Source organism: Protopterus annectens, chromosome 8.part1 (assembly GCF_019279795.1).
Source record: "Protopterus annectens isolate FY-2018-M chromosome 8.part1, PAN1.0, whole genome shotgun sequence".
Lineage (NCBI taxonomy): Eukaryota > Metazoa > Chordata > Ceratodontiformes > Protopteridae > Protopterus > Protopterus annectens.
In genome coordinates this window covers 386,840,269-386,855,032 of record NC_056742.1, presented here as the reverse complement: position 1 = coordinate 386,855,032, position 14,764 = coordinate 386,840,269, and the positions used below count along the sequence as shown (strand labels likewise).

Here is a 14,764-nt window from a genome sequence, read left to right as displayed (position 1 = left end):
TGGGCTATTAGGTGTAATCCCATGGAGGAGGCAGTCAGCCAGAGGTTCATGGCAAGCCTGCACAGAGGGTAAAGATTGGGTCCCTCCCTGTTTGTTGCTGTACCATATTACTGTGGTACTCTCTCTTCTGATAAGGAGAACGCCTGGCCTGAGCATTTCCTTCTGGCTGATATGTAAGGGAAGGTGCCGGGCATCTCAAAGACCTTGTGTGCACCTGCCTGCTAGGTGAGCGCCCCAAGCAATGTCTGAGGCATCGGTGGTGATGGTATGCCTGGTAGGGCAGAGGGAAGACCTTTGTTCTTGGCACAGGCCCCTGCCCACCAGAGAAACCCAGCCCTTATACAGGGGATCAGAGGGAGAGAGCTCTCTAGAGGCTGTGAGTGGTACACCAAAGGTTCTTTAGACACCACTGAAGCTTCCTGATGTGAAGCCTGGCCAGAGGAATTAGAAGATTGCAAGATGCCATGTACCCCAAGGCTTGCAGGAAGTTCCTCGCCATAAGGTGACTTTTGGATGCCAGCTGGATAAAGTAGAGGGGCAGGAAGCTCTGCTTTACTGGGGATAGGAAGGCCATTTGGGAAGCTGTGTCCAGCAGTTCCCCCAAGAAAATAACCTTCCTGGAGGGTGTTTGATTTCTTCTTGTTGATGGTGAACCCCAAGGAAGTTAGGAGGGTTTTGACAAAGCAGAGGTCCTGCAGCAGCTTTTCTTTAAACTCTGCCTGAATGGGGCAGTCATCCAGATAAGGGTAAATCTGTATATTCCCCTGTCTGCAAAATGCTATGGCCAGGGCCAAACATTTGAATACCCTGGGAGCAGTAGACAAGCCAAAGGGCAGCGCAGATAAAGTGTTGTGAGCCTGCTCTGAAGCGCAGTAATTTCCTGCAGGATTCCCTTATGGGGATAAGGAGGTAGGCATCTTTTAGATCTAGGGTCACTGACCAGGCATTTTTTTGTCAGCATTTTGAATTTGGGGACCACCAGGGAGGTGTTTAGAATGGACAGATCCAGGATGGGGCACGAAGTGCCCTCCTTTCTGGGAGCAAGGAATAGCCTGGAATAAAAGCCTTTGCCTGTTTGATCTGCGGGAACAGGTTCTACTGCCCCCTGGGATATGAGAGTTTGGACTTGTTTTAATGCCTCTGCCCACTGATTTGGAGGTAAGTCTGGGCACCCTCTGGGAATTGGGAGGTCGTTGAAAGTGAATTTGTATCTCTGAAAAATGATCTTCAAGACCCATTGGTCCTTTGTTACAGACAGACAATTTCTTTGCAGAGGGACAGCCTTCCTCCTAGCTTTTAGTGGTTGAAAGGAGGGCAGATGGGGAAGTGGCAGTCATTGAGAGATTTTGCCATAGAGGGACGGCTTAGAACTCCCTGCCTTAGAGGAGGAAGTAGTCCAGTGTTTGGTTCTCTGCTGTCCCTGGGATGGGGACCTGGGTGGTCTGTCCCTGCAGGGCTTACCTTGCCCTTGTCTGCTAGGTGCAGGAAAAGACCAATGCTTATAGGGAAAATTCTTGCTGAATCTAGGAGATTGAATCTGAAAGAAATATTTTATTGTTTGCATAAATTTTGCTTTGTCTTCCATCTTTTTAAGCACCTCTTCTGCCTTTTCTCCAAACAAACAGTCTTTATCCAAGGGTGCATCAATTAATTTAGACTTGACATGATCAGGGAGAGGTTGTTCCTTCAACCATGCATGTCTCCTAATGACAGATCCAGACACTGCTGCCCTGCTAGAGGCTTCTAGTGTGGCATATCCACAATGTAGAGAGTGTTTTGCCACTTGACAAGTAGAGTGCAGTAAATCTGCTAACTCTTTAGAAATGGCACAGTCAGGAAAGGTAGAAATATTTTGCTATAATAGTTCCAAAGTGTGTTGTTGACATTTTAACATATGCAACTGACAGTTGAGTGCTCTGATAGCCAAGGTTGCAGAGGTGTAAACTTTTTTACCCCATCTGTCCAGACCTCTGGCATCCTTGTCAGAAGGAGTAGGATTCTTTGCAGAACTAGCCCTAGCTCCTTTATGCCCCTTTGTAATGACCTTCAGGTCTGCAGCAGGAATTTTGTACAGGTATTTGTGAGAATCTGGTACTCTGTAATACCACTCAGGTTTACTGGCAGCAGGTGGGAGGGTGTCGGGGGCTAAGCTGGATTCATGAAAAACATCATCCACCACTTCTATGATGGGGAGGGTCAGGGGTCTGTGATGGGGCAGGTCTAAAAACTCTCTTAGCCTTTTCTTAAGACTGAGGGAAGTCCTGATATTCCAAGTGGAAATGTTCCCTGATGGTGTGAAGGGCTTCCCCAAAGGAAAGGTCTTCTGGTGGGGGGGCAGAAAGGATGGATTCCTCTGCATCTGAAACCTCATAAGCAGTCAGAGGTTGTTGTTCCTCTTCAAAATCTGAATAATCAAATTCCTCAGAATCCTGCCCTGTTGTTAGTTCAGAAGAAGGGTGTCTTTTCCTTTTAGAAGTTGTGGCCTGACTGCCCTTGATAAGGGAGATAATATCCTCTGCCATCTTAAGCATTTGGGCTTGGGGTGGCAGAGCAGGAATAAGATGGTGGCTAGAGGTAGATTTTCTAGGAGTGGCCTGGCTTCTAGGCCTAAGAGTATCCATCAGCCTGAGAGAAATGGTAGTTGGGTGAGAAGATGTCAGTTTTTGTCTAGAATCGGTAGTGCGAAAGGCCTCCTCGGAAGCCGGTGCATGGGTCGCAGCTCCAGACCCAACAGAGGCAGAGACAACTAAAGGCTTGGAAGACAAAGAAGATTTCTGCTTTATACCGGACTCCGAAATGGTCTCTATAGAGGCCTGTGTAGATATAGTATCGTGCATCAGGGGCTTCAAAAGTGCCTCACTGAATTCCAGAGAAAGTACAGTTGTGTACACTTACCATAAATGTAGATGTTTGAGTGTATTCACTGTTGCAGTCATCACATTTGGGTTATCTGCCTGCATGTAGCCCTCAGCCGGCCTGAATACCAGAGTCTTGGATTCCTGCATCGGATGCTCTCTCTTCTTCCATGACGTCAGGTCATCAGGGGTATAAAACATGCAGCTGATGCCATTACATCAGCTTTTCTTATCCCAGATGTCAGGTGCCCCCACAATGGGAGGCAATTATATGTTATGGTACACCTCCATCAAAAAGCAAATACACCAGAAAGCTTAAATACACCAAACAAGAAGGAAGGGTAGAGCCAAGAGAAGTCAGGGGGCTGGAGGGAGGGTAACCAGGACTGCAACAGTGAATACACTCGAACATCTACATTTATGGTAAGTGTACACAACTGTACTATGTTCTTCATGCTTCACTGTTGCAGTCATCACATTTGGGTCGATTCCCAAAGCTAAGGAAGGGAGGAGGAAGTTAGAGAGCATTAGGGCCAGCTATTAAGCTCTGCAAGACTGCAGTGGCAAAACCAGCTCTGGATTTAGAAAAAATAGGCATGTGGTAATGCTTGGTGAAGGTATGTACAGAGCTCCAGGTAGCAGCTGATAGGATGTCCCTGGTAGGGACTCCTCTAAGAAAGGCTGTAGAGGTATATGAAGTATATATATCCTGGTGGAATGTGATCTTATCCCCTGTGGGGTAGGTTTTCCATGGTGCTTATACCAGAAATGAATGCAATGGGCTATCCATTTAGAAATGGTTTGCTTTGAAATGGCCTTCCCCTCTGCCCCTGCAGCAAAGCCCACTAGCAGCTGTTCAGATTTTCTGAGAGGCTTAGTCCTATCCAAATAAAATCTAAGTTGTCTGTGCACGTCCAGAGAGTGCTGTATCCGTTCTCCTTTGTTTTGTGGATTAAGGAAAAAAGTAGGCAAATGAATGGACTGATTTAGGGCCACACTAGACACCACCTTGGGCATAAAGGAAGGATTGGTCTTGAGGGAAACCCTGTCTGCATGGAAGATAATGAAGGGTTCCTGGGCCTGTAATTCAGACACTCTTCTGGCTGAAGTGATGGTTAGAAGGAAGGCTGTTTTCCAACTCTGCAGTTGCAGCTGGCTCAAAGGGAGGGAGAGTGAGCTTTTCCAATACAAAGTTAAGGTCCCAGGCTGGAGTAGGGGCTCTCCGGGGGGGGGGGGGGGTCTTAAATGTTTGGCCCCTTTAAGGAATTGCTTCAGCAGGGGGTGAGAAAAGAGGGGTGGGCTCAGTATTATAATGTGCTGAAATGGAAGAGGCATGAATTTTAATTTACTAGAAGGATAGGCCCTTGTGGAGCATTTCTGTTAAGTACTGAAGAATATGAGGTAAGCTGGGCAGTGTTGTGCCCATCCCCTGAGTCTGGCTCCAGGAACAGTATCTTTTCCACTTTTCAGCATAGGATTTTCTAGTACTAGGCCTCCTTGCCTCCAGAATGATATCTAGCACCTGCTTACTGAGGGATGCTACTGGAGAGCTCAAGGAATTAGCCAGGCTGCAAGGTTCAGGGTTTGAAGCTGAGGGTGCAGAATCTGGCCCACCTGCTGGAACAGCAGGGAAGGGGTCTGAGGCAGGTGCCATGGTTCCAGTAGTGTCATACTGCGCAAGAGGGGGATACCAGTGCTGGCGTGGCCAGTCTGGTGCAATCAGTATTGTCCTTGGCTTATCCTGTTTGATCTTTTGCAGAACCTTCGAGAGGAGAAGCAGAGGGGGAAAGGCATAAACCGAGAGGCTTTCCCAGGTAAAGGACAGGGCATCCACTTTCCAGGCTTGACTGTGGGAAGTCCTTGTGCAGAATTTGTCCAACTGGTAGTTCTGAGGAGAGGCAAACAGGTCTACCTCTGGAGTCCCCCATTTGTTGCTCAAGAGGTTGAATATTTTTGGTTCCAGTTTCCATTCGTGTGGGTCCATGAGCTTTCTGCTTAGGTCGTCTGCCAGTGAATTTTGCTTGCCTGGCAGGAATTGAGCTTGCAGGTGCACTTGGTAGATGAAGGCTGTGTCCCACAGAGCCATGTCTAGTCTGCAGAGATGGTACGAGTGGATTCCCCCCTGCTTGTTTCTGTACCACATAACTGTGGTGTTGTCTGTCTTTACCAATAATTGTCCTGGAAGAATGCGGTCTTTGAAAGCTGTCAGGGAATTCTGTACAGCTAACATTTGTTTTTGGTTGATATGCAGGTGCATCTGTCTCTGGTTCCATTTGCCCTGAATGCACTGCCCTTCCAAGTGAGCCCCCCATGCATAATCTGATGCATCTGTTAGGGTTTGGGGCAGCAGAGGGTAGAGTGAAAGGGAGCCCCTTGTTGTGGTAGCAGGCCTCTACCCACCAAAGGAACTCTGTCTTTATACAAGGAATGATAGGAATAATTGTTTCCAGGTCCTGAGAATGTTGACACCATAGGCTTTTTAAATACCATTGGAGTTTCCTCATATGCAGTCTTGCATATGGAATTAGTAAAATGCAACAGGTCATGAACCCCAGGGCCTGCAGGATTTTCCTTGCAGATAGCTGGGGTTTTGTGGCCAATAGTTTGAAGTAGGTTGTCAAGTAAACTTGTTTCTCTGGAGTGAGGAATGCCATCTGGGAAGTTGTGTTCAAGCTTGCTCCCAGGAATACAATCTGTTGGCAGGGTACTAGGTGAGATTTCTTTTCATTTATGGTGTACCCCAGAGAGGTTAGAAGTTTCTTTACAAATGCCAGATGTTTTAATAACAAGTCCTGGCTTTCTGCCTGAATCAGACAATCATCCAAGTATGGGTATATTTGAAAATTTTCTCTGCCTACAAAATGCAATGTCTGGAGCTAGACACTTTGTGAATACCCTGGGCGCCGTAGATAAGCCAAAGGGAAGTGCAGAGAACTGATGGTGCATGGAACCTGCCCTGAAGCATAGATATTTCCTGCAAGATTCTCTTATTGGAATGTGCAGGTAAACTTCCTTTAAGTCTAAGGTTGATAACCTGACATCTTTGCCTAGCATTGGAAGCAGCTGTTGAAGTGTTAGCATTTTGAATTTTGGGATGATCAAAAAGGTGTTTAGAATGGAGAGGTCCAGGATAGGATGCCAGGAGCTGTCTTTATTTGGGTACCAGGAAAAGTCTTGAATAAAAACCTTGTCACCTTTCTTCTGCTGGGACAGGTTGAATAGCCCTGATACTTAGAAGACAGAGAACCTGCTGTTGGGCCTCTGCCCACTGATTTGGGGGTAGGTCTGGCCAATCGTTTGGGTTTGGTAGGGTGCGGAAGTGGAATCTGTATCCTTGGGAAACTATATTCAAAACCCATTTGTCCTGGGTAATAAGTTCCCAGTTTTTTGCATGCTGGGTGAGCTTTCCTCCTAAGGGAACAGGCAGTTGAGTAGGGCTTGGAAGGGTTAAGGTTAAGTCATTGTGCCATTTTTCCATAGGGGGGGTGCCTTACAACTCCCTGCTTTGGAAGTTGGAGCCCCTCACTGCTTAGGCCTGTGGGTAGCCTGAGACTGTAACCTAAGTGGTCTGCTGTTCCTGGGTTTGGACTGAGAAGGCCTGGAAGAGACTGGAAAGGACCAATTCTTTGAAGGCCAATGACTAATAAATCTGGGAGGATGTACTTGCAGGAAATCTTTAACAGTTTGCATAGATTTAGCTTTTTCCTCCATCTTTTTGAGGACTTCTGCTTTGTTGCCAAACAAGTGATCTTGGTTTAAGGGAGCATCCAGTAGTTTAACTTTAACATGATCTGGCAAGTTTTGCTCCTTATGCCAAGCATACCTTCTAAGTACAGACCCAGTGACAGCAGCCCAGCAAGATGCTTCTAAAGAGTCAAAACCACATTTCAAAGTATGTTTACCAACTTGTTCTGCAGAATGCACTAAATCCTGTAATTCTTTGTGTTTAGCACAGTCAGGAATCAACATCATTTTCTGTTTAAGTAGTCCCATAATGTGCTGCTGGTACTTTAAAATATGAAACTGGCAATTCAAAGCCCTAATGGCCAAAGTAGCAGAAGTGCATACCTTCTTACCCCATCTGTCCAAGGCTCTAGAATCTCTATCAGAAGAGGTAGGATTTTTGGCAGCAGTAGCCTTAATGCCCTCTGGTCCTTGGGAAATGGTCTCTGGATCCACCGTAGGATTCTTGAAGAGGAACTTGTAAGAGTCAGGTACTCTAATACCAGTCAGGTTTTCTGGGAGCTGGAGGTAAAGTGTCTGGGGAAAGGCTAGATTCCAAGAAAGCATCATCTACAATGTCCAGAACAGGAGGGATAGCTAAAGGCCTGTGTTGAGGAAGGAGTAAGAATTCCCTAAGCCTCTTTTTGGAGTCAGTGTAATCCTGGCTTTCCCAGCAGAAATGCTCCCTAAGAATGTGCAAGGCTTCACCAAAAGAAAACTCTTCTGGAGGGAAAGCAAAGGGAATGGAATCCTCTGCATCAGAATCCTCATAGGTAGATGAGGGCACATCCTGCTAATCAGAAAAAACAGAAATATCAGATTCCTAATCAGAAGAATCAGAAGGAAAATCAGTTCTAGGTCTCTTAAAGGGGGGAGGCTGGCTTCCCCTAATTAAGGTAATAAGGTCTTCAGCCATTTTAAGCATTTGTTTTTTTAGGCATATGGGCCAGAGCATGCGGTTTGAACGTCGGTTTTCTAGGCATGGTGCGAGTTTTAGACCTGGATGAAGAAGACAGCGTCGGTTTAAAATGCAAGTCTGTAGGCCTGAATACACTCCCTGAAGCCAGTGCCTGCACAGCGGCTCTGGACCCATCCAAGGTAGAGACATCCGCAGGTTCCATAGTCAAAGAAGCATCTCGCGGCATACCAGACTCCGAATGGGTCTCAGTAGAGGCCTGCGAATCTGAAGTTGTGGGTATCAGGGGCTGCAAAAGCGCCTCACTGAGTACCGGCGGACTGGCGACTAGCTTAACGGAAACGTCGTCGGCAGTTTTGAAACTATGCGGTCCGTCTCTGTCTTTATCCTTGTTTTTTCAGAAGATCGGTAGTCGGATTGCTTACCGAAGCCATTTCAGAGTACGGGATACCAAGTACCAAAATAATTTGCTGCAAATATTGCCTGACGAATAGTTCGGGGGTTGAACAAGGCACAAAACCGACAGCGAGGGACGTTGTGGTCTGGGCCTAAGCAGGGAATGCAGTACGAATGAAAATCTTTATGAAGTATTTGCTTTCCACAAGTAAGACAATTGTTAACTTTTACTGACATCGGTTGGAGCAAGAAAAAAGATCCCCACTGGGGTACTTATCTTTTTTTGAAGACTTCGGTTCTGAAACTCGAAAACGAAAATTTCTGGAGTCGGCCAACCGGCACTTGCAAACTGCTTCTGCTTTGGGCACTGCACAGCAAGAAAGACTGATGTATTGGTGTTGGCTGCATGTTTTATACCCCTGACGACCTGACGTCATGGAAGACGAGACAGCATCCGACGCAGGAATCCAAGACTCTGGTATTCAGGCCGGCTGAGGGCTACCTGCAGGCAGATGACCCAAATGTGATGACTGCAACAGTGAAACACAAAGAACATCTGATGACCTGCTTAAGCAGCAGAGTCATCACAAGGCTTAGCCTTGAGTGGTCTGTCCCTATCTTTATCCCTGCGTTTTTTCAGAATGTCTACGGATTGTCGGCTGATGGATGACATTTGTGCAGATGGAGGATGAAAATACCTCTCTAAAAAAAGAGCTCTACGATGAATGCTTCTTGCGTTAAACAGGGCACAGAACCAGCTACGGGGGACGTCGTGGTCTGGCCCTAAACAAGTGATGCAGTATGAATGGAAGTTTTGGTGTGGGATCTGCTTTTGTAGTGGACATAATTCAAAATAATATTCCAGTGATTTTTAGGAAGACTTTTAGTTAAGCTATTCATCCACCATAAAAGAAAACAAGGGGAAATATACTTTTTTGTCACTTTTGTTATTAAATAATCTGCTAACAGCAACTGGAGTAGTCTTAGGTAATTGCTCCAATTTTACCAAGTCTCGAACTATGCCTGAATTCAATAAGCAAGGTTTAAATATTAGACATTTTATACAGCGTCATGGTACGGACAAACCACAGAGATATGGTCCATCTAACATGGGCATATCCCCTTAGACAGCATATGCCCAATGCAGGGTTAACAGTTCCTCTAATTTCACTGTTGACAAATAATAAAAAGGAGGAAAAGTTTTTAAAGTAACTGGACATTACAATTACAACACTAAAGGCTTTGCTTGTTTTCTTGCACTTAGTGAGTATATCTACAATGGGAAATCTATTAAAAGACTCATGGGCTGAATGTACCAACACAATTGTGCAAGTTGTAAGCCCAGTTTTAACAATGCATAAGCTAAACACAGTACAAAGGTGCTCCAATTTCATGACATTTGTTTTCTGCATAATCAGGCAGCTCATTTCTGTTATTTGAGGACATGACTTGGATAAAACTTTAGAAAAAAATGAATTACTTTAGTAATTCACATTGATAGCTATGGTTACACCTGACATTTAAATAGCCCGTCTCTTAGTTTTACACAGATGGTGTATTTGATTGGCTGATTGTGGATCATGTAATTTTACCTCAACTGGCATTTAACTGTTGGTTTAATCTGACTACGATCGGAGTTAATAAAGTGGAGCATAAGTGCCAAAAAAGTGATGTCCTGTGGTGTAAAACAAAGTGCGTACAAGTTCTGATATACCTTCCAGTGAAAATAACAGTGTGCTTTATTAACATAAATGTATCTAATACTTCTCGTATAGAAATCTAGGGTAGACATCAAAATCATTTGTATATTTTACAGTTATAACTTCAGAATTAATACCAGTATTAAAGTGCCACCCCCCCCACACACACACACAACAGGTTGTGTGCAAGACCTCATTCGACAAGGAAGCAACAAATTCTGACTGAAGGATGAATGGATCCAGTCTCAGCCATAGGCTTTGGAGTTGCTGGTGGACATCAGTGCTCTGAAAAGCAGCAAAATATGAACAAGGCTTGCTTCAGGCAATGTGCATGAAGGTCTTCCTTACTTAGCTGAAAAAAACAGGAAGGCCAAAAACAGTGCAGTAACAACAGATGCAGAGGTGAAAGACTGGGAGTGGGGAACAGGCCACAGAGAAAGACTATGGGGCTGCCTTAAAGGAGATCTGGGAAATGACTGGGTACTCAGGAGAGAAAGGTAGGGCCTAGGCTCACAACTACCACTCCTGTAACTGTGATCATTACAGAAAGAACGCTCTGAGCATTTCTGAACCAAGTGGAGATGGTAGTACTTGAAATTTCTGGTAGATTAGTTGACACTTTAGCTGAAATCACTGCAGCAATGGTATGGATGTAGGTTTGCATGAGCTCTGCTTGTCAACCTTGAATGTTCTGGATACGCGTGCCTGTTCAGTGCTCCTCAAAGTGGGTGCTGAGGCCTACATCTAATCCATTTTAAAGGTACGTGTGGATAAAATCTCACTACAGAATGACACTGGAGGAACTGGAGGCTGCCTTAGATGCCGTGATCTTCAAAGTAATGCCAGGGTCTGGACTGAGACCACAACTTAGACTTGGACTCCAAATCTCCTACCTTTAGCCCTTCCCGCTCTACGATGGGATTATTAGACAAGTCACCTGGCCACTCCCTGCACTTGACAACCTACAACAGTACAAGGTGATGAAAACTTCTAGCTTCTTTCTTCAATGCTGGTAAACTGAGATAGATGTTTAATCAATGATTTGGCTGTGGGCAGGACAGACAGTTCCTGTGGCGGTCCTGAGTCATGATCTGGTGACCACAGGCACAGTTAGAAGGCATAACAGTTTTTAAGTGTCCATTGCAGGATCTTTTCAACAAAGCATTTGGATAAAATGAACTAGGTATCTTGGTGGTAGGCAGACACAGAATTAGGACTAATGTGGCATGGGCCACATTCAGTGGCTGCTGCACTTGTACTATTTATGCCATTGCCTCACCGTGTCAAGAAGTCTGTGAAACAAACCAGACAGAACTCTTGCGGAACCTGTCAATTTTGTTAGCTGAAACACTGATTTTGGTTAGTCAGGATACAGACACAAACTTGCCTGATGGTAGTTTTAATTCACAAAATAAAGGTTTTGACTTTAAGAAACTTTATATTACAGTCCGCAGTTTCATTCTCTTCAGTCTCAATTTGCCTGCTGTGTGGCTCTAAACAAGTCCCTTAACCAGGTACTGCCACAGGGCTGACCTTGAAAAGCCCTAGTGAATTTACTTACTCAACTCAATCTAATGTGGAAAAAAAAAAAACGGACCCAAACAAAATCTGGATTCCACAAGGATGCCACAGAGGCAGCAGTTTTGAATGGTGTTAGATTCCAGCTTGAACCTACATCCCACAATGGCTCCAACAGAGGCTGTAAGAAGATTCTTTGTACCTACCTTCAGGTTTACACTGCGTTTAGGTAATGCTACCACTGGGCATGTGCAACACATTTTCTGAGATTTACAACAAAGAAAAAACAATACGCTTCAGAAGACTTGTAATGAAGGTCTCCTGACTCCTCCCTCATACTGCCCTACCAATGTATAATGGTGTCTCCTGACTCCTCCCTCATACAGCCTTTAGCCCTATCAATGTTATTCCTTCCTGATTTAAGCCAGTCTTGTTTAAGGATAGAAGGGGAAATTCAGACTCTCAAGAGGTGGAAACCTGTTACCTTTGCTTTACCTCCATTTCCAGGAGGTTATGTTCTGCTCCACAACTGCTTCGCACTGTTAGAGAAGTACCTGACTTAAGGATTCTGATCTGGAATCCTCTTAAACAGGAACACATACCTGCCTTAAACAGTGTGGAAAATACAGACAACCAGAAAGGAGAAAAAACAGAAAATAAAATTAACTACTTTTCTCAATACAGAAAAAAATTCTAAACTATTAAAAAAAGTTCAAACTGAAATTACTACAGACCAACTGGGGATTACATGAAGGACTGTTAAGTGCAGAATGATACAAGGTAAACACTGTAACACCAGGTGGAGGAGAAAGCAGATCTTGTAAACAGAATAATTAAAAACTCATCACACACACAGCAAAATGGCATAAATTCTTTAACCAGTATTATTTGGAAAAGAAGTCTCAAAGAAAGAGGCATTTATTTTCATTGAGATTTATTTTTTATTGCTCTAATGTCTGTAAGATTTAAACTGTAATGTCAATAATTTAGAATAAAATAAAACTTTTTTGTTTGTAACTACCTTTTGTGAGCTTATACATCTCCCTGACAGTCTGTGTTGCCATTTCTCGTAGAGGTTTTCCACTCAGACCACCCACCTCAGCTTGCAAGGGACTCTGCAAACTACTAGGCCGCTTGACTGTGCTGTTTGTAACAATAAGTCCATCTACTCCCAGCTAAAATAAAGGAAGACAAGCAGAAAAGCAACAGCAATGAGCACGCAAAGTTGCACAATATTTTTGTTTCCACATCTTACTGTTTGACTTGCGTGCTGTAGAACTTAGCAATTCAAACTAGTTAACATAGCTGATGAAGTCTGAAAACATGTGAAGTAAATGCAATTATGAACACCAAAATCACCATTTACCCATGCTCTTGTGGCTGTAACTGGAGACCCAATAACTTTTCTTTTCCACAATGACAGCAATTATTTTTACAGAAAGGATGTTCAAGAGCGAATATCATATCATATCATATCTATGTATCATCAAAGGGAATGAACTACAGAGTATACATCACCAAAAGGAATGTGAACTACAGAGGGTTTATTATCTTGTTCAACACCTGCCTAAAAATCCTGGCACTCACAGCTGCAGGAGTTACCCCCCCCCCCCCCAAGCCTTAGCCAGCTCCATTACCCCTCTGTGCCTCAGTTAAAGGGAATGACAACCCCTAAAGACGCCAGTTTCTTCTCTGTGTAACCAGAACTTCCTGCAGCTAAAAAATTTTAGGCAAGATTTTTACTGCTCAGTTCCTACATTATATCCACAAATATAAAATCTCAAAGGTGCGGCTGCTCTTAAAAGGAGGTCAGAATGCTTAGCTCTACCACGCACTGCAGGTTTAATGTAAATTTGCACATATCATGCACTACGTACAGGTAGATAAAGTACAGTTATGCAAGAACTAACCATAACAGTAAATGTCCTGCAGACCACTGTTGGAAGTATTCCAGACGGTTAAGGTTATCTTAGCAAATAACATGGATGTCTGACTCGGCTACCAAAGCTAAAACCTTCTAGAGAGAGTCATACGTCTGGCTTATAACCCAAGCCTGTGGGTATAAGGATGCCCAAGTGGATGTATGTGCATAAGATCCTCAAAGCCAGGAGACCGGGAGACACCAGAGGAAAGCTAACAAAATAGGAAAATGTCAGCTAAGGGAAGGGAAAGTACAGAAGGTTTTCTCATGGACCAAGAAGAAGCCAGAGGACAACACACAGAGAAGAACAAAAGGGAGAAGGGTAGGATGGAAAGAAATACAGCAACAGTGATCAGTAGAACATCTACTGTTATGGTAAGTTCTTACACAACTATACTATGCCCTTCCTTAGATCACTGTTCCAGTATACCAGACTGCTAGGAGATGCTCAAAGCTTAATATGTAGTAAGGGTGGACAGATCAGGCATAAGGGAAATTCTAATACAGAAAAAACAGATCAAGCAAAGGAGGCTCTGGTTCTTGAGAAAGCAAGATCAAGAGACAGCCTCTACTTTATAGTGTTTAGCGAAAGCGTGTGCAGAACACCAAATTGTTGCTTCTAGATTAACTCTGGAATCAATTCCTTTGAAAAATGCTCCAGAAAAGGCAACTGCTCTACTGGAATGGGCTTTAACTGGAGAAGGTGTGGATTTACCATGATGGATGCAGAAAAAAAGAGACTGACGTCCAGACTTCCCAATTTGGCTCCCTGTGAACAAACAGCTGATCAGTTTTCCAAAGGTCCTTGGTCTTATCCAGGTAAAATCTGAGCTGTGTATGTGTATCCAGATAATGAAGGATTCACTCTTGTTCTCAAGGTTAGGGAAGGAGATGGGAAGATTAATGGCCTAGTCGAAAGATAACAATGACCACCTTAGGCAAAAATGGTCAGCCCTCAGAGAACACCCGTTTTCTTATGAAAAATAAAGAATGGATGGGAAACAGAAGCAGAAGTAAGGACCACTAGGAGAATGTTTTTTCTATGCACAGAATTTTGGATAAGTGGAAGCTGGTTCATAAGGCGACAGAGTAAGTTTTGCTAAGACAAAGTTTAGGTCCCACGAAGGAAAAATAGCTTTCCTATGTGGGTTCAAATGAAGGACGCCCTTGAGAGACTGCTTTTTTTCAAGTCTAGAAAGCAGTGGAGAGTCCTCAGGCAAGCATGCAGAAACAACATACAAGTATGCCTTAATAGAGAAGTATGCTATACCAGCTTTTAATAGCTCATACAAATAAGAGAGGATAGTAGAAAGCCTTGCTTGAGTAGGATGTTAGTTAGCATGACACCAGGCAGAAAATCTTTTCCACTCGGATATTCAAGACTTTATAGTGTGAGGTTTCCTTGCCTCCTAAAGAACCTGTAGCATGTTCTCAGAAAATTGGAGTCTAAAGGGGATCAGAATCCTATCATGTATACTGTCAGGCTGCTAGGTATGGGGCTTGATGAAGTAATGAGCCCATGTGTGGGCAAGTTCACTCTGTAACACAACGTGTAGTGATGACCCTTGGCTAGATGGTCAACAAGAGGGAAAGGAGAGTTGTGTTAAGTAAACTTACCATAACAGTAGATGTTTGAATGATCACTGCTGCAGTAGCCTACGCAACATGGGTTGTATCCTGCAAGGGTATAACAGTCTGCTTCCAAAGCTTCAGGGCATCTTCCACACGCCAAAAC

General features: G+C 44.1%; 1 protein-coding gene across 1 annotated transcript in view; it reads right to left on the bottom strand.

Moving 5' to 3' along the window:
- The window catches only part of DHODH (dihydroorotate dehydrogenase (quinone)), a 414,606-nt gene that overhangs the window by 56,332 nt on the left and 343,510 nt on the right, over nt 1-14,764 (bottom strand). The window contains exon 7 of the mRNA XM_044081957.1: nt 12,130-12,283. Coding sequence (XP_043937892.1) covers nt 12,130-12,283 — 154 coding nt within the window. The remainder of the gene's footprint in view (nt 1-12,129; nt 12,284-14,764) is intronic.